Source organism: Serpula lacrymans (genome assembly GCF_000218685.1).
Source record: "Serpula lacrymans var. lacrymans S7.9 unplaced genomic scaffold SERLAscaffold_10, whole genome shotgun sequence".
In the NCBI taxonomy this organism is placed as follows: domain Eukaryota; kingdom Fungi; phylum Basidiomycota; class Agaricomycetes; order Boletales; family Serpulaceae; genus Serpula; species Serpula lacrymans.
In genome coordinates, this window is record NW_006763299.1 from 1,457,362 (window position 1) to 1,478,635 (window position 21,274).

General features: G+C 48.0%; 9 protein-coding genes across 9 annotated transcripts; 4 read left to right on the forward strand and 5 right to left on the reverse strand.

The window, feature by feature from the left end:
* Positions 1-206: 206 nt before the first annotated feature.
* Sllcc2 (multicopper oxidase) lies at positions 207-2,553 on the reverse strand (the record flags this gene model as incomplete). The annotated part of the gene is made up of 11 exons (XM_007321001.1): positions 207-464; positions 529-596; positions 647-670; positions 734-882; positions 953-973; positions 1,033-1,762; positions 1,816-1,843; positions 1,900-2,134; positions 2,190-2,261; positions 2,326-2,377; positions 2,426-2,553. The coding sequence occupies 11 exons, from the start codon at positions 2,551-2,553 to the stop codon at positions 400-402; spliced, it is 1,572 nt and encodes a 523-aa protein (XP_007321063.1).
* A 26-nt stretch (positions 2,554-2,579) lies between these two features.
* Positions 2,580-3,177, reverse strand: SERLADRAFT_473480 (uncharacterized protein; the record flags this gene model as incomplete). The annotated part of the gene is made up of 2 exons (XM_007321002.1): positions 2,580-3,015; positions 3,102-3,177. Coding segments are annotated over 2 exons (317 nt in total), but the record flags the coding sequence as incomplete, so codon positions are not given.
* Positions 3,178-3,659: 482 nt separating this feature from the next.
* On the reverse strand, positions 3,660-6,225 carry SERLADRAFT_473482 (uncharacterized protein; the record flags this gene model as incomplete). The annotated part of the gene is made up of 8 exons (XM_007321003.1): positions 3,660-3,779; positions 3,839-4,525; positions 4,575-5,277; positions 5,334-5,582; positions 5,637-5,716; positions 5,773-5,848; positions 5,937-5,969; positions 6,107-6,225. 7 exons carry the CDS (start codon positions 6,140-6,142, stop codon positions 4,131-4,133), a joined length of 1,572 nt encoding a protein of 523 aa, XP_007321065.1.
* Positions 6,226-7,350: 1,125 nt separating this feature from the next.
* On the reverse strand, positions 7,351-7,806 carry SERLADRAFT_473485 (uncharacterized protein; the record flags this gene model as incomplete). The annotated part of the gene is made up of 1 exon (XM_007321004.1): positions 7,351-7,806. One exon carries the CDS (start codon positions 7,681-7,683, stop codon positions 7,477-7,479), a length of 207 nt encoding a protein of 68 aa, XP_007321066.1.
* A 1,884-nt stretch (positions 7,807-9,690) lies between these two features.
* On the forward strand, positions 9,691-10,080 carry SERLADRAFT_440548 (uncharacterized protein; the record flags this gene model as incomplete). The annotated part of the gene is made up of 1 exon (XM_007321005.1): positions 9,691-10,080. The coding sequence occupies one exon, from the start codon at positions 9,691-9,693 to the stop codon at positions 10,078-10,080; it is 390 nt and encodes a 129-aa protein (XP_007321067.1).
* Positions 10,081-11,968: 1,888 nt separating this feature from the next.
* SERLADRAFT_440550 (uncharacterized protein) lies at positions 11,969-12,313 on the forward strand (the record flags this gene model as incomplete). Its single annotated transcript, XM_007321006.1, has 1 exon — positions 11,969-12,313. One exon carries the CDS (start codon positions 11,969-11,971, stop codon positions 12,311-12,313), a length of 345 nt encoding a protein of 114 aa, XP_007321068.1.
* A 566-nt stretch (positions 12,314-12,879) lies between these two features.
* SERLADRAFT_451367 (uncharacterized protein) lies at positions 12,880-14,234 on the forward strand (the record flags this gene model as incomplete). Its single annotated transcript, XM_007321007.1, has 6 exons — positions 12,880-12,984; positions 13,034-13,141; positions 13,221-13,264; positions 13,328-13,368; positions 13,451-14,071; positions 14,136-14,234. 5 exons carry the CDS (start codon positions 12,921-12,923, stop codon positions 13,659-13,661), a joined length of 468 nt encoding a protein of 155 aa, XP_007321069.1.
* A 44-nt stretch (positions 14,235-14,278) lies between these two features.
* Positions 14,279-14,777, reverse strand: SERLADRAFT_395912 (uncharacterized protein; the record flags this gene model as incomplete). Its single annotated transcript, XM_007321008.1, has 2 exons — positions 14,279-14,428; positions 14,484-14,777. Coding segments are annotated over 2 exons (349 nt in total), but the record flags the coding sequence as incomplete, so codon positions are not given.
* A 1,866-nt stretch (positions 14,778-16,643) lies between these two features.
* Positions 16,644-18,753, forward strand: Sllcc3 (laccase; the record flags this gene model as incomplete). Its single annotated transcript, XM_007321155.1, has 11 exons — positions 16,644-16,774; positions 16,837-16,891; positions 16,949-17,017; positions 17,070-17,304; positions 17,356-17,383; positions 17,434-18,166; positions 18,220-18,240; positions 18,293-18,441; positions 18,503-18,526; positions 18,580-18,641; positions 18,695-18,753. 11 exons carry the CDS (start codon positions 16,644-16,646, stop codon positions 18,751-18,753), a joined length of 1,566 nt encoding a protein of 521 aa, XP_007321217.1.
* Between the last annotated feature and the right edge of the window lie 2,521 nt (positions 18,754-21,274).

Here is a 21,274-nt window from a genome sequence, read left to right on the forward strand (position 1 = left end):
TCGATCCAGCTTCAAATAAATTATCCTGTGTTTGCTCGGCTCGTAGTTCAGAGCATGGGAAAAACCAAGAGCAAGGCCTAGAGTAATGTTACTATCAGATTACTTAGACTGTAACACAGCGAATCAACCGCGATTGCATTTTCTCAGGCTGCTCGGGCACTTGGCAGTGATCGAATATGATCGAAGTTGACTGTGCGGTCATCTGTCCCAAGAAATCATAGTCTTTTGATATCCGCAAGATAGGGCGAGATGTAAGTAATACTATAGTCATATGAAGGTCTGACAGGCGGAACAAACCGAGAACCCATGTCCGTAATGTCCAAGAATGTGATTCTAAAAAGTATATGCAATGTCCGCGTTCGTAGTAGGCATCATAAAAACGTTACTGCATCGCACACATTACACTTCGTCTTGAGGGAGACTATTGTATACAGGGCAAAGATCCGTCCAGGACTCTAGATTCGCTGCATAGCCCAAGTTATGTATCAGAAAAGAGCTAAATTCACAACAGGATGAAATCTCGCTTACGGTTAGTAGCATTCAGATCAGTTGATACGATGTCATCAGGAGCTTCGACAAAAACGAGAGCCATTCCTCTGCCATCAAAAGTTAGGATGTCTATATCGGTACAAGGTGAGAAACCCACATGTAAAGGTGCCAGTCGATATGACTAGAGTCGCGTCGATTCTCAGTAAATACGCATCAAATCGCACCAGCGAGCTACGTCACATACCAGTGTAACATCCAAGGTCCTGGGTTATCGGTCGTAAAGCGGATAGTGACGTTGTCTCCTCCTTCTCCGATGCTAACGGTATCACGGCGCACAGGGTTGTAATAGTTGTGTGCGGTGCTTCCGGCACTCCTAACGACGCTGAAATCATGCTATGGGAAGATAACGAGATAACGATCAGTCATTCACCTCCTAGATCAGACAACAGCTAAAAATACCAACCCCATGTAAGTGGAACGGATGCTAGATTGGTGGAATGAATGAGCGTCGCCATGTGAAGTACGGTAATTGTAATTACTTACCGGTCCACCAGGCGCTCCACCGGGCAAGGTGAGTTCAATCACTTTGTTGCGGGGTAAAGGGTAGACGTTACCCATTGGAAGCAATTGTTGAGCAGTTCTGGCACCACTCATAATTTGCAACAAAACGGGAACGCTTGGCGGGATGTAAGAATGCCCGTTGACAGTGTAGTTATCAACATATTCGTTATCAGGCTTCGTGAAGTTCAAATTGAGCTCGATGTCCGCACCACCGAGCCCTGGTGAACCAGGAACATGGGGCTCCAGCGAGTGCAAATAACTCTCATTCAATGGCAAATTGAGGTTCCAGGTCTTGTTAGTCGGTTCTTCCTCGGGAGCCCCTCGATACCGCAGGACAGCAGAGTTGTGACCGTCTTCAAAGCTGGGGTCTCCACGGCTTGGAAGGGCGCGGATCCAGTAGTTGTCGACAGGTTGATTCGCCTCGAGGATGAATGAGTAACGCTGTGCTGCAAAGATCTGAAGGGAGTCCACGATGTATGGGTCGGTGTTGACACCATCTGCCTCGATGACCGTGAACACGTGCTTGTCGATAGAGAATGTGTAGGCTGGCTTGCAAGCCATGTTGATGAGTCGTATGCGGTATCGTTTCCATGGTTCGACGTTGACGACAGCGAGGGGAACCTGAGGCCCACCATCGTACCGACCCACACCATTGATCAAGGCAGAGTCAATAACAGCCGGTCTGGGCACAAGTTCTGCAGGCTCGTGGTACCTGAATTCACACTGTCAGGACGCAGAAAGAAGTCATTACGCCCTGGGACTCACCAGTCAGACAAGGTGATAATCGTACTTTCTGCAAAACAGAGGCACAGTGTCAGCTGAGTACCACTATGCAGCTCGACGACGTACCATCATCGACATCGTACCAGAATCGATAAGGGTCTTCAGGGTCGTCAACAATGAGTGCACCTTTCAGTCCGTCACAGTATTGGACTTGATAGTGTGAATGGTACCAAAAAGTGCCTGCTTGGTCTGGAATGGTGAAGTTGTAGAGGAAGGAATTGCCTGGTGCTATTGGGCATTGAGTCACGAATGCCAGACCGTCCATTATATTTTGGCCATGCTGATGAATACCATGCCAGTGCTAGACAATTAGGGTCAGTGAGACAAGTCAACATGAACGCAAGAAGCATACTAACCACCGTAGTACTCCTAACAGTGTCAGTATGGTTTACCAACTCGTTGATGACGTTAATCTGGAAGTTGTCTCCCTAATATATAAGTAAAGCTCAAGATTAACAATGTATGAGTTGACGAAAGAAGACGTCGAGACACCTTATTTCCCCTGATTACTGGACCTGGAAAGCTGCCCCCAGCAAGCGTGGCCCTAGAACAGAATTGGAAGGGATCTCTTTACGACAAACGGTTAACTTACACTCTCGGGAACCCATCAGGCGATATCTCCCCGTTTACAATACGAAGGTCAGCGACAGGACCAATTGCGGCATGACATGCGCTGATAGACGCAAGGACGAAGGAGCATAAACGCGCCAAGTGAAACATGATAGCTGTTCGAGATACGAACACCAAAAGAAAGTGATAAGTCGCACTTGGAGCAAGACTCCACAAGTAAGGGATAATGTCCGAATACTACGAATTGGACGCTTTAAGTAGTTGTTTGGGTTTGGTTTCCTCGTCCGAGTAGGAGTAGGAGGCGGTGTTTTGGATAATAATAATAATAATGGAAAGGGTTTAGACCAGAAAGTAATGCCTCAAGGATCGTATCACTTTTCGCGGTGTAAACAGGGCCGCGGAACTGCCGCCCAGCGCCCAATTGTAATTTGTGGATAGTGGATATGCCGAGGCGAGTTGGGTTGGACCGGGCACGACGAGTCGGATAAAAATTCAGCTGACACAGCTTGCCAGAAAAACCTGCCGTTATCGAAGCGAACGCCAGCAAGCCAACTGAGGTCATTTGGGAATATTCGAAGCAGGAGTTGCAAGGATCGCGCAAGCAATGCACCACTACTTGGGAACGAAAGGGTGGAGATCAGCAGATTGGAGACGCGTTATAGATAGAATGGAATGGGTGTCATGGGCAGGTGACATACCGTATACCTACGAAAGCAAGGTGAATTACGAGGAAACAGGAAATATGCTGAGTTGGCAGAAACGGCGACGAAGATCAGAGTTTCAGACCGGTGATGGGTGATCGTGCTTCCCTTGTTCCGACGTCTTCGAACGGTCTTCGAGGAAAATGCGTGTTAAGCACGTGACTTTGACTCACCGGACTCGACTCCAAAAAAAGACACACAAAGCCTCAAAATAAAATAGCAACAAACGGTCCGTACGTACAGATAGTGAGAATCAGTTTTTGTGAGATACAGAGTTGCAGTGGACTCCGTCTGAGTTGCCTCGATGGCAAATGCAAGTCTCGTATCGGCTGGGCATCCCTACCTCGTTGGTTCAATGTTCAAGCCGTTCTGTTTTTATCAGATAGAAATGATAAATCATATCAGATAAGACATGTGTCCAGTCGATAGGCGAAGAAGACCTGGGTTGAGAAAAAAACGAGTCTTCCATCCCGTTGCCGTTAGGAAGAAGCATGAAGAAGACGGCAATGAGGTGATCTGTTATCACCTTTGAGCTACTATTATCCCACATACTCCACTGGTATGTCTGATAATATATTAAGAACGCGTATCGATCCTTATGTTTTCCTTTTTATCGAGGACAGTATGGTGGGCAGAGGGTAGACAAAGACCGCTCACTGGCAGAAATCATGGAAACTGCATGCCAATTTGCTTCTGTCATAAACTCGAAATCATCCATGTCAGCGAGCACTAACCCTCGTCACATCAAGCTCCCAGGCTCTTGCGATTGTTTTTCTTCTTCAAGTTAGATATTTCCGGCATTCACGACTTCGACAGTAGGCCATTAGCTTCTTAACCTAGAACTCATCAGCTGATTAAAAGTGTCCAAAGATACGACGTCTTTTAGTAAACATGTAACAGGAAATATCTCAGAGCAATACGGAAGCAAAAACAAAAAAAAAAAAAAGATACTGATCGAAAATCCGATAGAGTCCACAGAGCATATCGTACCATATCATACAAGTCTCAGCGTCGATCCCCGAGGGGTTACTCTTCTTTCTCGGCATGCCCGTGTCCGTTACTACTGCTCGATTCACGACCTTGGTCTCCCTGTACGACGCTTGATCCATTCAGCCTTCCGGGCGAACTACCCTCCCTCTTGCCACGCAAGTCTGCAGCAGAGTCGGCACGCATTCGCTTTCGACTCAGCGGTGGGGACATGATCGCTCCACCCCCGTTGACAGATGATGATTTATCCGACGGAGGACCCTGAGCGTCACCAGCACGCTCCGCAGTGTATTCAATGTCTCGTTCTCGTTCCCATGAAACGCTGTCTCGACTACCAGCCGGAGGTAGCGTCATGTGCAGTTGCTGACTTCCTGTTTGTGGAGTGGTGTGCGACAAAAAGTCAAGCCAGCTGGTGTCACCCGGACCAGGTTGACCTATAACGTATATGAGCTACAGTTTACTTCTCAGAGTTGGGAACCATACTTGGTTCATGGTGTGGAGCCTGGGGCGGATGTTGATGGTGCGGCTGTTGGGGCGCATGGGTTGGCCAATCCAACTGCCCGAATTGTGAACCCTGATTTTGCGGTGTCCTGTGTTCCTCGCCATCAAGGAATGCAACAAGCAGATCTGGAGCGGGCTGTTGCGGGTGCAGATTGCTGTGGGAAGGTGGATTCTGACGCATTAACTGTTGATACATTCCATGCAGATGGGGTTCTTGCGGCTGAGAAAATGATGAGCGCTGTTGACTGAAGCTCATGCTCCGGGACGAGGGTCCTCTAGAAGACGACGAGGGGAAATCAAACCCTGACGATAGAAAAGAAGAAGAAGGCGGCGAAGATACGCCGAGATACGAACTACCACCGTATGGCGCAAGCTGATGTGAAGCTGTGCCCGGATGGCGGAAAGGGGGCGAGTGCGCAGACGTCGGCGACGGGAGATAGCCATTATACATTGCATCATCTGTAGTGAGTTTGGAAGTGTTACCGCCGTTGGGGTTGGGCGCAATGCGTGGTTTCTTGGAGGGGTACTGACCGTTGCTAGGTAAAAGCCTGGTTGAGGCTGATGACGAATGCCGCTCGATTGACAAAGGGAGGGAAGACGAACTCCCGCCTGACGACGCCAACTGCGAGGGATGATGGAGCGGCATTGGCGGCGGGGGGATAGTCATAGGTCGGTGATAATCCATCTACGTATAGGGGGTACATTATTCACAGCAACAGAAGAAGATGGAGAAGGTCTTACCCCGACGTCCATATTGATGTCTCCAGCTCCATTAGAACCAGGCACCATGAGTTTTCCGGATGAACCGTATTCAGTCTTCAGCTTGGGCTCACCACGCTTTTTGGCGCTGGCGGCGAGGCCACGAGAGTGACCTAAATCGCCGTCGTCTTCATCAACGTCATCGTCGTCATCGCCGCCCACGTCTTCCAACTTGTGGTTAGCATTGTTGGCGAAATCATGCGGCGAGCGAGTATCCTTTTCGCCATCATACTGTGATAGGAACAAGTGAACAAAGAGTAAAGGATGGATAGATGGATGACATACTCGAATGTGGCGCTGTACGATGTCATGGATGTCCCCTGAGCAGTATTGGTAGAGCTTAACGTGATGACCGGCACGCTCCTCTGAAAGCAAATGTAAGTGGGGCGCCAAAATATAGGATTTAATAGACGAGGCTGACCAAAGATGATGACTGCAACGTCGACGGAGCACAGCACGCCAAGCTCATAAGCTTTTTTGAAGAGGCCATTTTTACGCTGCAGGTTTGGAGAGCGCGGCAAGGGAGCAGATAATAATAATTAGATGCCAAGACTTTCAGAAGCAAAAATAGCAAGAGGAGCTTGCCTTGAGGAAAGTGACCGAACGATTACGCTCGTGCTATGTTTAAATGAAAGCAGGTGAATGTCAAAGTTGGAACATCGAGGGCAGCCAAGTAAAAATGGAGAGCGCGCTAGGCAAAACGCAGCACGACGGGAGACGAGCCTAGAATAGCAGGTTATAAAAGGGTCACATACGGTAATAGGCTGTATTTCGATCTTTCTTCTGCCCATGGCGAGAGCGGTGTTGAATTTGTTGGAGAGTACGAGAGCTGGAGGAGAGGAGATGAGAGAAGGAAAGAAAGAGGGCAGAGAAAAGAGACGACGAACGGGACGGGAGGGGTGGTCTTTGAAGTTTGCATCTTTCACTGGGACACTCGGCATGAAATTCCGTCCAACGTGCCGGATGCGCAACAACCACAAACGGCGCTCATCAGATTCACAGATCATCCATGAGATTCCCCTGGGGTCGTTACTCCGGATCCCTGAGATCGCACCCTCCAGCCCAATGCGGGCTCGGGCAGGGAATCTGAGGCGCCCGTGCCCTGCCAGCCACCGTGTGGGATTGCGCCGGGTTCCCTGGATTTGTTCTCGGAGGTTGCCATTCCGCTCCCGTAACTCTCCACCGTTTTCTGTCTGTCAGTGATGCCAGCATTGGTTTTGTCCAATAGTAGCTTCTGTATGTATCATCAATACTTCTATATCCTTCGTGCTCTCAACATTGTCTTAGCCTCCTTTTTCTCACCCAATACTTCTCCGCAGCAACCGTTCAGTTGGTCTGCGCTCTATCTATTAACCTCGCCAGGCACCTTTCATTCCTCTCGTACAACTTCGCTTGCTCCTATGACCACATCCTGTACCCATCATTGCCACTGTCATTCGCAAAATCAGCGAACCAGGCAATCTCCGGCCAACCTCGCGGTTTTTCTCCTTCACACCCCTTGTCACTTGTACCTGCTCATCATGTTCATCGGGCTGGATCATCTGACTCCTTCCGTTTGCAACTCTATTGCACCTGCTTCTATTTCTCACTCCTACTGGCTCTCTTGTCTATTTGCCTCGTCTCTCCTCTTTGCTGTCTCACTGAGCTTCTTCCCACTCTTCTTACGAACTGACCTTGACTCCTGGCTCGCCGTGCCCTTAGGTGAGTGTTTTCACCAGAACTGACATCGCACCCAGATTCAACATATTACTTCTCGTGTCCATCTTGTATGACATCTCTTGTTTCCAAACTCCTCGCGGTCCGCGACTATTCGTTTACCCGCTACGGAACTCCTTACGGACTGGACACCCGCCGGCGTCCATGGGTTAGGCCGGACCGTCGGTAGAACCGTACCTGATCGGATCTGCTGCGCGTAACGTCGAACCCCAAAATAACTCACCAAAAATAATTCACTTATCTTTGGACCTCCCATTTTATTTTGGTGCTCTTTAAGCGATTTCTGTTCGTATTTTTGTCTCTTTTCTTCGCGATTAAATTGGATGCTTGATGATTACACCCTTAGCTTCCTCACAATAGTCGACCAGCGCATAACGGAGCATCCCTCGCACTTGAGTTGGCGCTGTCGTTAGAAAGGGTCTATCACGGCGCCCTTTCTCCTCCACGAAGCGTGTCTACTGTGTGATTGATCGCGTCCTAGCGCAAACCCGGCCGCCACTTTTTTCAATTCCACGCTCAGCTCAGCCGCTCTCCATAACTGCCTCACGCCTTTATCATTCCCCGTCACATCACTTTCTGCGATTCCCACTTCGGCTAATAACGTGAATGCAAACATTTCATCATACACCAACGTTTTCCCTGTTAGGCATTATTACCATGACTCCGGATTTTATCTACTTCCTATGTACTCCCTTTTGTCACCTTTTCGTACATCAACACCTTCGAATACCACCGCTCCGACGCCCAATGAATTTTCTCTCTCCGAAGTTATTCCAGGCAACGTGCCCTATCGCTACTAACTCCTCCTCGAGTCTCCTAGCTTCTTCTACCCAGTGGCACTACATCCCAGCAAGCATGTATTTTTGTAAGCTTTGAGCTTAGCGGCACAAAGTATCCTTCAGTGCCTGAACGCTTTAGTAGCCGTCTCCCAATGGTCTACACACGACTTCACTTGGCCTAACGGTCAGGGGAATGCTTGGATAGTCGTTACACCCATATTTACGTACGTCTCGACTCAAGATCACTCACTGTCATGCGTATGTTGATCTGAACCTCAATTGAAACAGTTGGCGGGGCACGTAAAGGCGCGTTTGTTGCGTATCCTGTAGGCAACTGACTCATAGCAACAGCAATTGCGATACCGGATTTTGTGTCGGCCGCCTATCACTGTCCCTGTGGTGTGTGCACCTGTGTCAGTGTCGCGATCACATCGTTCAATGTACGGGCAAATTCCGGACGTTAGCATCTCGACCTCGTCTCGCTACACCATGCAATCCCGTGCCCACTCCACTGAACCTGATCCCCATTCCTTTCCATTCCGTTTTGTTCTCAGCTATAGGCCAACGACTGACTGCTGTCGATGAGGGCGTTCTACCACATGGCAAAGCTTATTTTTCTCTCATGCCTGGGCTTGAACATATCAAGATCCGGACACGCGCGGTTCAGCTACACAACTCTCTGCGTCCGGTAGTCGACACGCACAAGATGCATGCAAGCACAACGCCACACTGAGAACGTACTTCACAGGTCTTATCAGTGTCACATAAGGGCTAGGCGGTGTTATATCGGATATTGCGTCACACTTTGTCTTTTCAGCGCCTGCCCCATGCATAAATCATTCATCCATGACATGGCACTTTTGGAAGACTTGAGGATGGCATACTACGCGTCGAATTACCCACTACGAAGTCGAAGATAATATATTACTAATCGCTAATCCCCCATACCTGGCCTCGAACGCGCTGTACTATGGGTAAATGGACTCATGTGTACGCCTGCGCCTGTCATTTCCGTGCGTCCTCTTTGATGTTTTACTGAGTCTGCGAAAACCTATACGCCACTTGTCCTAGGTTCTCCGAGGCCTTGCGGAAACGCTCGTCCCATCTTCTATCAGCATCATTGTCACGAGACAAACCGGGCTTGCTTTTGTTCTCGTCGCGGCTCGCGCGCGCCGGTCAATCTCCGAACGAACGATGGATAGTCCACATCATTCTACACGGAAGCTGTCAACGCTGCATCTCTACAGTGATCTGATAAAGGAACTCTCCCTGCGGGCGACTAAAACTGTATTAACGGCTATGACGGGGCAGCGTGGAATACATCAACTGGGTTTTGTTTGCGCAGGTGTGTGCTTTGATAAGTGTTCTCTGTTTCACTCTCATGGTCGCTTTTCATCCACTACAGTGCACTTCTACCGCTAGCATCGGCGACGATACTTGGTTTTTTCACATCCGTCACTTGCCTATCGCAATACTATCTCTCGTCATGCCGTCTCTTTCGTGAGGGGATCCAGTGTATCGGTTTTGAAACAGGTGGTAAAAAATGTATGCTAGGAGGTACAGAAAATAATGCTTTTCTGTACTTCAGAGCAAGCTGTCACCGTCATATCATTTCAATAGTCATCTTAACCCAAGACGTTGATTTTCCATGTGCTAACGTCACCCAAGTCCTCGGTTTAGGCTTCACTGTTTTTCCTTCGTAGACGTCACATCAATCAGGATAACACCACACTGATAACCTCTACTGACGGAAAAAAAAAATCCTAGTGAACATAGTCACCTTCCCAATTCGTAATTTATCGTTCGTTCTGGACGGGTCAAATACTCATTGCGCTAGTATCGGAATGAGCGGTGCTATTCTAGCCTTTCGGTCACGCTCGGCTCTAAATTTACCACTGGCAGACCTTTGGGCACTGGGAGCGATTGTGTACAAACCCACGGTGTCATCTGACTTGAGTGTTTTGCTTTTACACGTCGACGAGGCCCTCAAAACTGACGCCAGCCACCCCTTGAGCTCTTGCCATCGGCAGAAAGACGTGTGCGAGCGCTATGCAAAGCAGACGTATCTCCATCATGAGGGTGTCCTATCCCACCGCCGACGGGACTCATTCCAGGACTCGGGGGGAAGTCGAAACGCCGCTGACCTGGCGATTATCAAAGACGACGACAATCGGCCGGGTCTTGCAGATCGTTCTGGACAAACTTCACCGGTGAGTGATCAACGATCGGTCTGAGGGCAAGTTGCCGCGGAGACCCCGCCCCAGTGCTATGACAATCAGTCACATCACCGACGACTGCGCAGTGTTGAACACTATAGTACGAGCGTATTGTTTGGTGGTTGCGACACTTGACAGCCATCATTTCCCTTGGGTCTAGAAAGATATCGATTGGGGATTACACGGGTGATACTCCTTATCTTTTATCTTTTGTTCGGAGTCCGAGGTGGACTCGGGGATCAATGGTCACTGCGGAATGAGTTGGGCGATTCGGTTTGTAATGCTCGAAAGCAGTCAAGGCCGTGTGGAGTTATTGAAATACAAGATAAAAGGAAAAGGATCGAGGTAGCGCTACACTTGTACTAGTACTGTCTGTATCTGTAAATTTATTTATGTGAATTGATTTTGGGCTGAGTCGTTGAACCGTAGCCAAAATGTCCGTAGCGTATAGATGGGAAGTAAGGATAGCGAAGGGTTAACAAACATATCAGTTTCAGTTGCCTAGGTGGCATGTCGCATACCCCCTACAAAATGACCCGAGTCATTCTGGAATATTTAAGAGTTAGAACTCATTGGACGCAATCGAGGGATCACATACGGTATGTGCGGGAGGTGGTGGACCGATAGGCTGTAATAGATGAGATCAGATAATGTTATCCACCAAGCAAAGCAAGACCTTACCGGTGCATACGCCGTGTTGGGAGCAGACCCTTTCATGTAGGGAGGTGGAGGAGCAGCAACCGGATCCTCAGCTGATCCCATTGGAGGCGGGGGATATCCACCCTGTGAGTGGGGAGCACGGGCAGCTCCGTACGAAGCCTGCTGACCCGGAGCTTGGGTGCCAAATGCTGGATGAGGTGCTGGTGTGGCATAGTTTGCACCGTTGTTGTTCTGCCAGTATGGAAGAGCAGAGCCGCCTGAAGTGCCAAAAAAGCCGGGCTTGACACCTGCATTGGTTGCTCGGCGGCGTCTACGGGTGATAACGCATATTATGGACAAAAGAGCTATTCCAGCTGCGATTGCTGGAGAGATGATTGGTTTTCAGGTATTTCTAAGATATGAAAGGGACGACATACCGACTATGACTCCTCCTATTAGACTACCGCTCCAGCGAGTGTTATTGTACCCGTTTCCTGGATAATACTGGGCAAGACAGGGAGAGGCAAGGGAAAGGAATATCGTGGATGTCGTGAAAATGAACATGTTAGAATTTGAGTGGGAGGTCATGATGGTTGTTGTTAGCTAGGTTTCAGACTAGCCTTTTGGCCCACTCCATAATTCAAATCTTTATAAGCTCTTCATGACGTCTGGGTTGCACAGCCACAGCAGAACAGCAAAATGTCGGGGAGCACGTGCAGTGGCGATGCTGAGCACCGCGTTCGAATTTCAGCCGTAGACGTTCCAAGTCGAAACATGGCCCATGCGACATGCGCAGTTACAGCTATGAAATTCTCAAATCAAAATACAGTAATCATCGAGATACCTGCAATAACTTGACGGAGTCAGCCATCATTGTGAACTGGTGATTACTGTGCTCTCTCCTTGAGGAATTCGGATATATGCACCAAACGAATCCGACGAGCTTTTAGCAGTTCATTTATCACTGCTATGGTCCACCCACTGGAAGCCCGCAGTCGGCTCCCAATGACAAATTTATGCACCTATGTTTAGTGCATTCCACCTTGGCCACATATTCAAAAATACGCGTTCGTCTCAGCCACCTTGTACTATTTTATCCCTTTGACAGTTTGACTGCCTCCATAAAATCCTTGATCGTGAATGTAACAGGTACCCTACGGTGCACAACTTAAATCCGTATTGGCGAGGTTATTTTTGCATATGACACGTATTTTTGTCTGCTAATTTTGGTTCTAGTCTAGTTGGCATCGGTGCCAGTGGGGTATTGATGTCGACCGACCGGATCTCCTTTCAGGCGCATCTGAGCGATGAACGGTCATCTATGGCCTACTACTGCAGTCATTACCGACTCCCGAACGCACGCACGCATCATGACGAACTAATTGCTCTTCCTGCACATCAAGCACCAAGATTGTCCCGGCGGGGCGCAGCATTTACCATACTTAAATTTAATCAAAACTCGTCGATCCAGGCACCAGATAAAATTATGGCCAAACTCGAACATAGTCGCCCTTTTCCCCTCATCCCATTCGCAGACGACCCTGCATACAACCCGTTGATGCGCATATCCTATCATCTCGGCTGCATGGTTCTTGATCGCTTGGTTGCCTAGTTCTTGCCCAAAAATATTCTTTCAACTTGGGACCTTGTTCGAAAGATACCCCAAAATATCGCGTTCATTTTTGGCCTTTTCTATATTTCTCTGATCTTTATTGGTTTGCAGGTTTCTCAGATATATGAGGATGTCACATTCTCGGTTGGGTGCTCCTTTTTCCTCACCTCACAGCTCTTCCACTTACGGATCGCAGCCATGAAACTCAACAATGTCTCGCGGGTTATTTTGTTGGACTGCGAAGGTCGCAGGATAAATTATGCCATGTCACGATCTAAGTAACCACTCAAATTTCAGAGCTTGAGTTATAAGGTTGCAACATACGGAGTTGAACTGCAGAATGATATGAAACCATGTGAAGTTAAGTGAGGTGAGTAACATCATTCAACTTGAGAGATCATGATCGCACTTGTTACATACGATGTTGAAAGGCTCTCGCAAGACACCCCTTGAACGTATTGCCCAACTTGAAAGCTTAAGATGTTGAAAGTTTCTATGCAAGCACGTGAAAAAGAAGTGAGTAACGGTGGTCACAGTCACCCTTCAGTGAAAGGTCCTTATCAGTTGCTGCTCAGGCATTCACTACCACCAGCTCCATCCACAAGCCATGTCTTCAATAAACGAGATTTCACCAGCTGATCGCGAACGATTGATTAGAGGATCGATAGAAGGTGAGCATCATTCCTGGATTCAAGTTTAAAGGACTAACGTAGTAAATAGCTAAAAAATTCGCATACTCCAGATACTCGAATTTTCATGTAGGGGCCGCTCTCTTGACTACAGACGGGCAAATAATACGTGGCGCCAACGTCGAAAATGCATCTTATGGTGCGTTTTTCTGAACTTGAATACTCATTTTGTGTAGTTTAAGTGCATCGATAACACTGCGATCACATCCACATTTTAGGAGGTACGATATGTGCTGAACGTACTGCCCTTGTGAAAGCCGTCGTGAGTCCTCTTTTGCATAAGAAACCAAGAGCATATTTATCATTACTGAAATTTGCGCCAAAGAGCGAGGGAATCAAAGATTTCGTCGCTCTTGCCGTCGTATCGTGAGCTACTTTTATCAAGCGGAGATAATTCGTCTCTCATAATTTACGGGTAACTTCTGTTGCTCGGGTTGGAAATTATCAGAGACATAGCATCTCCTTGTTCTCCCTGTGGAATTTGTCGGCAGTTCATCCGCGAATTCTGTGCCCTCGAGATGCCCATTTACCTTGTGCCAGTAGATTATCCACAGACTGGGGATGGCGTGAAGGATGGAGGTGTGTTGAACACGACTCTAGGTGAACTGTTGCCGCATAGCTTTGGGCCTGAGCAATTGGAGCTTCCGAGGCAAGAATGAACTGGAATTGGATGGAATGCGAACACAAAAAGTCAATATTGTGCCCTTTAAACTGCTTGTTTCCTCATGATAAATACAATTACACGGTGGCAGATAATAGCTATAAAAACTGCAGCAGTTGTTTGAATCGCGTTTTGGTACGCGATGCATAAGGAGCCATGGGTTTTCCCTAGACGACATTTCAAAGACTCTTTTCAATCTCGACGCTCTTTGAAGCAAGCATCGTCTCGATCTTCTTGCTCCCGCTGTAATTGGTTCTCCCGAACGCGTTTCCTGATCTGTTGTCTTCTTTCCTTTCCAAACTCCTGAGCCTCGCTTCGAGCTTGCGCAAGGTTGGCAGCAGCAGTGCGATGTCGATTCTCTGCTAAAGGGGATATAAAAAATATAGGACCAAAACCCGCTATAAGAGACTGCTCATGGGTCTTCAGCATCTGTGATGTAGATATGAACTCGAGAGATGGCACGTACAACTGCACCGATGGAAATAATGACCCAGTCTTTCCACCGTTCATCGGCACTGACCGTCCATTCCTTCCCATGCCCATTCGGACTAAAATGGTCGTGATCATAACCTGCACGTCTATAACGGTGGGCACGTTGCCGTCGTCTTAGCTCTGCCTCAAATATATCAGAAGTTCCTGAGCGAGCCTTCCCTCGAAGGCTGTCATATGCAGCTGTGATAGCCTGGAATCGCGAGTGGCGCTCAGATGGAGAAAGGTCCCGACAGAAGGTGGAATCTGGATGATGTGTTCGAACAAGGTCGTAATCTGCATATACACGCAATTGAGATAACGGCTACAGGGTATACACAGCACGACTTACATCTGGATTTGATATCAGCCTCGGATGCGCCAAGAGGAAGATGGAATATCTGATGGGGAGTTGGACGTGCGTGGGCGGGAAAGGGGAAGTGCGTGCTTGGGCTTGTGTTTGGCACCGTGTGTGCTAGGCGTCTCTGGACTGATAGAAAACGATAAACCGGGAGCGCGCTGAGGCGCTGTGGGTGTATGTGGACTAGCATTTATGGATGCTGTATAGCGACAGTGTTAATGAATGGGCTTCATTTGTTGTCAAGTTACTGCTGCCTTGAATACTTTGCTCGTCGCTGCTTCGGTCGATCTCGCGAGGGGCTCCGGTTCTACTTGACGGCTCGAAACCCACCCCTAACCTTAATTCATGGCCTGGGTACTAATCCCCATTTTCTTGCTTTTTCTTCACCACCACCATGGTCAACAACGTTGGCGACCAATCTTCATGATCTTTCGAAACTACAGTTACGCTCGGTTTTTTTCTTCATGCCAATGACAAACAAAAATGCCCAATTCGATACTTGGGTTCCTATGGGTCGCGGATATCGTTTCAGTGTTCGATGTTGGGTAAATGCGGTTATGTGAAGAACAATCAAGGAATGTATCAAGGCGAGATCGAAGTAGATAACGTATTCTACAGCGCAGCGGTGTGTTCTGGTTAAATGCTCTCCGTTCACAGCGTTAGGTCACCGTGTACGCCCAAGGGCACGTCCTCTTATGGCTTTTTATGTTTGAATGAATTAACGATTCAACTTCACTAGATATCATCGTCTTTCCGCTTATCTCCTCGGTACCGGCCTGATATTAGTGATCATCCATTAGCAAGAAACGCGCATTCCTATCGTATACTCATTATTGAGATTTGGTAAGTTTTAGTCTTTATGATATGGCCGTATGAGCTTATTACTCGACCATGTAGAAAGCTTCAGTCAAGGCACTGTGATGATGGCTCCGCCATACTCCCGCAGATGCCCAATAAAAGAAGAAACACAGGTCTTTAGCAACAGGTCGGCGGCCTCCGCTTGCTTTCAGAAAATGATGATACTGTTTGCTAGGCTACTGTGCGTTCGGTACGGTTCCCTTCTGTAGTTACTTTTCGCTTCTCCCCGCAGATGATATCGACCAGAAACGACTCCTGAATTGATCATTTCGTCAACCTCGATTTGATGCCCAACACAGCCCGCACAGCTCCCAGTTGAACGAACCAAACAAAAGTTGGAAGTCGAATGCTGTGTATCTTCATGGAATTATATTCGTGGGATGAGAGTGGCACAAGAAGCAAATTTACCTCCATCTTAATGTGCGGAAGGATTGAGGTTTACGAATTAGGTGCGATGGCAAGCAGGGTAAGCACAGGTCACTCACTTTCTGATGGTTGACACTGCCAAAAAAGCAAAACCGCCACTACATGGGAGTAAATATATGGGAGGAGGCATGTCAAATATCTTTTTAAAGGACCCCTTTCTTTCGAGTGTACTCCTAATCTAGGACAAATCCTCAATATCTACCCCCGACTCATATGGACCCTCACCTTGGCGGATTCAAGTTGGATCGTGGCAATATCATGGTATCAGATCGTAACCAACCATATTTGCGACATACAGATGCAGTAGTATCAACGTGAAGTTCTGACCGATCTTTGCTTGCCTTTCCAGTGTCTACATCTATCGAGCGGCTTCTGGCGGCACCGTCTTATATGATCCATCTTTGTTGCCAGTGAGATCTGGACCAGGATTACAGTACGTAATAATGATAATGGCCACTCAAACATGTGTTCCGGTTCTCAATCTGACTGTGAAGCGCTAGTCGACAAAGTAATCTCGAAAGTAGACTGCTACTACGGTCAAAAATAATCGGGACCACGGGGTAAGGCACTCAAATGCCCTACTCCCGACTGTGAACCGTCATGCTCACCGTTCTGCCTAATCCGTAATCGTTGCTGTAATCAGTGGGTCTATGACACATTCAGGAGACATTGCAAGATGCTAAGCACTTGGCCCCACTTTCAGGACGTCTTTTACATATAGAATGTTCTAGGTAGTTTTCGGGAATGCGGAACCTACTCGGTAACTGGTGAGCATTGGAAGATGCGTCAAGCCTCACCCGAGGTAAACATGTGAAGGCGCGTCTCATAAAAGCCCATGATAAAACAGCCAACGTGCAGGTTATCACCATGTCCCGTTTGGAGTTCCTAAGGGTCCTGTGCATAGCTGTCTTCGTATCTTCGTGCTCTGCCGCTATAGGCCCAATCGCTGACCTTACCCTTGTCAATGCCGAGGTATCACCCGATGGTTTTACGAAGGCGTGAGTTGTTTCCAGCTTTGGCGCGCAAATTTTGACCACAGTCATTTTCATGGGCCTCGAAGTGCCACGCTCGCGGCTAGTGGTACATTACATGGACCTATTATTCAGGGAAATAAGGTAGATATCATTCTTCAAAATGTCACTCATCGACTGACGAGGTTGTCATATGTACAGGGGGATAACTTTCAGATAAACGTCACTAACCAGTTAGTCGACTCTTCCATGCTGAGAAGCGCATCAATAGTGTGTACCGGACATTATAGTCTTTAACTGTTAGATCTTGACTTTCTTGAAGCATTGGCATGGTATATCGCAAAGCCATTCTAATGACATGGACGGAGTCGCATTCGTCAACCAATGTCCGATAGCGCCAGGTCATTCATTCATGTACAATTTCACAGTACCAGAACAATCTGGCACATATTGGTATCATTCGCATTACGGAACACAATACTGCGACGGATTACGAGGGCCACTGGTTATATATGATCCCGAGGACCCGTATCTCAGTCGCTATGACGTTGACGATGGTATGGTCTTTTGTTGAATCCGTGGCTTGCCTTCACATGCAGCGTTCTTAGATTCAACAGTAATCACGCTGTCAGATTGGTAAGTGCTAACTATTTCGCGCTGTCCCTCCAGCGTCAATCATTTCCAAGGTATCATGAAGTATCGGCTTTGGTACCCCCACAATCGCCTCCAGCGTCAACGCTTGTGAATGGTCTAGGGCGATACGAGGGAGGACTGCAATCTCCTTTGAGTGTTATTTCCGTGATTCCAGGCAAACGGTATCGTATGCGTTTGATTAACATGGCTTGTCAACCAAATTACGTGTTTTCCATCGACCGACATGAGTTCACCATCATCGAAGCAGACGGCGTACTCACTGAGCCGCTTCGCGTAGACTCCATCCAAATAGCACAAGGCCAACGTTACTCGTTCATCCTAGAAGCAAATCAACCTATAGACAACTACTGGGTTCGTTCCATGCCAAATACGGCTACTGGAAATACAAGTTTCGCCAACGGAAATCACTCTGCCATTTTGAGGTACACAGGAGCCTTGAGCAAAGATCCAGAAGACCAGAAGAGCCAGAATGTCACATCTCTTGATGAATCAAACTTACACGCACTAAACCATGCCCCCGTAACTGGTTCGCCTGCAGAAGGGGGTGCGGACGTGGAACTCGTCATCGACATTGCAGTCAATACGACAACATTGGATTTTATGATCAATGGCGTGGCTTATAAACCGCCCAGCGTCCCAGTTCTGCTGCAGATCTTGAGTGGAGCCATGAATGCTACAGACCTTCTGCCCCGTGGTTCGGTCTATATGCTGCCCAGAAATAAAACCATCGAAATCACAATACCTGGTGGTTCAAGTGGTAGTCCAGTCAGTATTCAATCATAGCTTTTTTTTGGTTGAGCACTAATGATCTGGTATAGCATCCTTTTCATTTACACGGGGTTGGTCTTAGTATCCACTACAATTTTTTTTGCGCTAACTGCGTCAATTTAGCACAAGTTTGACGTTGTAAGGAGTGTCCAGAGCAACGCTTACAACTTCATCAACCCCGTTCAGCGCGATACTGTTAATACCGGCTTCGATGGGGATATGGTCACGGTCCGGTTCCGTACAGATAGTCCAGGCCCATGGATGTTCCACTGGTATGCAATCGATTAGCATCGCTGTATAACCATTTACCAAGCTTTGATCTACTTTGAACAGTCATAATAACTGGCATCTCAATCTGTAAGCATCCACTCGTCATATGGTAGCTGAATAATATCTCACATGTGATACAGAGGCATGGCTATCATATTCGTAGAAGATCCTGGCGAAGTTGCTTCTAGCAGCCCTGTTACCAGTATGTATTGCACAAATTGACTCACAATCCACCCATCTGACCAAGTTCACTAGAGGATTGGGAGTCACTCTGCCCGATTTACAACAATCTCTCTTCCGCCGAGCAAGGATAATGCATACACGGGTGGAATTTAGGTAGGTCAAAGGTGTTCTCTATTTTCCTTTGTCGTGGATAGATATGGACAACTGGGTTATGGGTTGACTCTGATTGGATGCCCGATTCATTACAATATTTCATCTTTCTTTTTATTTTATTTTATGAAGCTGCTTTCTGGCTGCCAACAGGCGACTAGTTGGACTATTATTAGTGCAAACGACAACGATAACATAGCGAATATCATTGGACAAGCTAGATAGGATACGGATACATCAGAATCACCGAGTTCTATAACTAAAGCCGTCCAGATACCCCGAGTCTTGCATGAACGACGCCCATCGTTCATCAAGCCTGGAATCCTGCGATACAAGGCCAAGTTCAGTCAACTCGGGCGGAGGTTTAACATGTTGAGCATTAAACGCGGTAGAAGAAGAAGAGTCGTAATGTTGTTGTTGCTGCTGCTGCTGCTGATAAGTTGCTCCATGAGGTTGCGAAACAGGAAAGGCCGAGTCATTGTACTGCTGTGGGATATTGGCCTGCGACCGCCACGTAAAATCAGACGGGCCTGAGACAGATGGGCCCTGCTCACGTTGGTGATGAGGGTGCTGAGCTTGTTGAGGCTGGGAGTGTGAATGAGGCTGATGCCGGTGATGTTGGGGCTGTGGTTGGGGGGCCTGAGGTTGGTGATTTTGAGGAGTGTGCGGGTAATAACAAAGCCTGGTCGTTTGGTACGGTGGGGCAACATGCGAGGGAACAGTGGTCTCAGGGTTCGGCACGTACTCTCTCCGTTGTGCATAGTGGCTAGGTTGCTCCTGCATCCAATTTCTCATCGATGGCGTCGTCGAAGCACGCTCAGGATAGTAGGAAACGGGAGGAGTTGGTTCTGCAGAGTGACTAGGAGGAGGAGGGGGAGGGGGAGCATATGGGGGATCGCTCATCTGCACAGGTTGGTCGACTGGTTCTGAAGGAGTCTGCGGCGCAGCACGCTTCGCAGAAACAAATCTGGTCCTTCCAGAAAATATGGCCAGCTCGTCATCGCCCTCCTCCTCCTTCAAACTCCAAAACTGTCCTTGACTAGCCGATGACTGACCACTTTGCACGTTGGACAGAGCATGGTGGGCCTTTTCGCTCAGTTTAGTCAGAATTGGCTATGAATTAGGTTCAGCATCAAGCGAGGACCATCAACATAAGAACCATACCAGCGCTCTAGCAGCACGTGGGCTGTGTGCGGCGGCCTTGGAGAAAAGTATACAAGCATTATCTAGTTCAGTCATGGCATTGGATGCAAGGGGTGAACGCGGTCCTCGGGTGACTATGGTCCCAAAGACAATCTGGATTCCACATCGCCAGGTTAGAAAACTGGTTCAATCTATAAACCGAATACTTACAGCTGCGGAAAAGGCGAACGTCCACATCGTCCAGAATCGCGAGCAGAGGGCAGGAGCTGCTACGAACTGAGCCTGAATTGTTCGCAGTATAGTAGAAGAAGCACGATATGCTGCCAAGAACGAAGGTGCATAGGGGCTTTTTAGAGGATTGACAGGAAATTCTATGATAGCTTGTGCAAAAAAACTGCGATGAATATACAAGAGGACTCGATCACATGTCATTGGGATGGTCATATTCGATAAAATTGGCTGTCTACTCACTGACTTCACGGGTGTGCGACAGAGTGCAGTTTCCCATGGAATCCGACAAAGTCTGATTATCTTCTGATACCGTCATCATTGGTGTGCCCGCGACCGATGTTGCCATCGCTGCTGCTGATTCTGGAATCGGGAACTCTCGCACTTTCCGATCAAGTTCCATGATTGTGGCGTAAGTAGGAGTTTCCGCTGTGAGCGTACGTGAAGCAACTTCGGCAACACATTCTGCCGCAAAGCGGAAGTTCCATGTATCAACTGCTTTAAGCATATGTCATTATATGTTGAGAGATACGGTATTAGAATGAAAAATGAATGCCCACAGTTTGCCTCGTCATCGCCCTGACCTGGAGGGCGAGAGCTCCTCGTTTCGGGATAACGGCAATCGATGTATGCTAGACTGAAACTAGGAGGTCTCCCTGTACTCAGGGCCTAAAAAGAAAGTCTGTCGGATCAAGTCCTACCAACACGACCAAGAGGAAACATACGTGCCAAGCGTCAGCAACGAAAATATCCCAGAAAAGACCTCGTCGTCTTTGGACCACTTTAGGTGGTAGACCCCACTTCACGCTGTCACGGTCTTTACATTCAATTAGCGTATTAGGGCAGGATCAGTGAGTAAGGAATTGGACCCACGGAGACCAATCTGTACAGAAGATAATAATATACAACATGAGGGCCAAAGACGACAATTGATGCAAACAACAACATACCGTCTGTGAGAGGTGGGCGGCCAAGATAATTAAAGACCAAGTTGTCTCCATACTTGCCTCCTTTGAGGAAAACTCATTGCCGCTCATAGCATTGTAGACGCTCAATAGGTGAAGCGCTTGTATCGTGGTTAACGAGGGCTTTTCCAACACCGGCTGCAGACAAATAGCCGCACGAGCAATT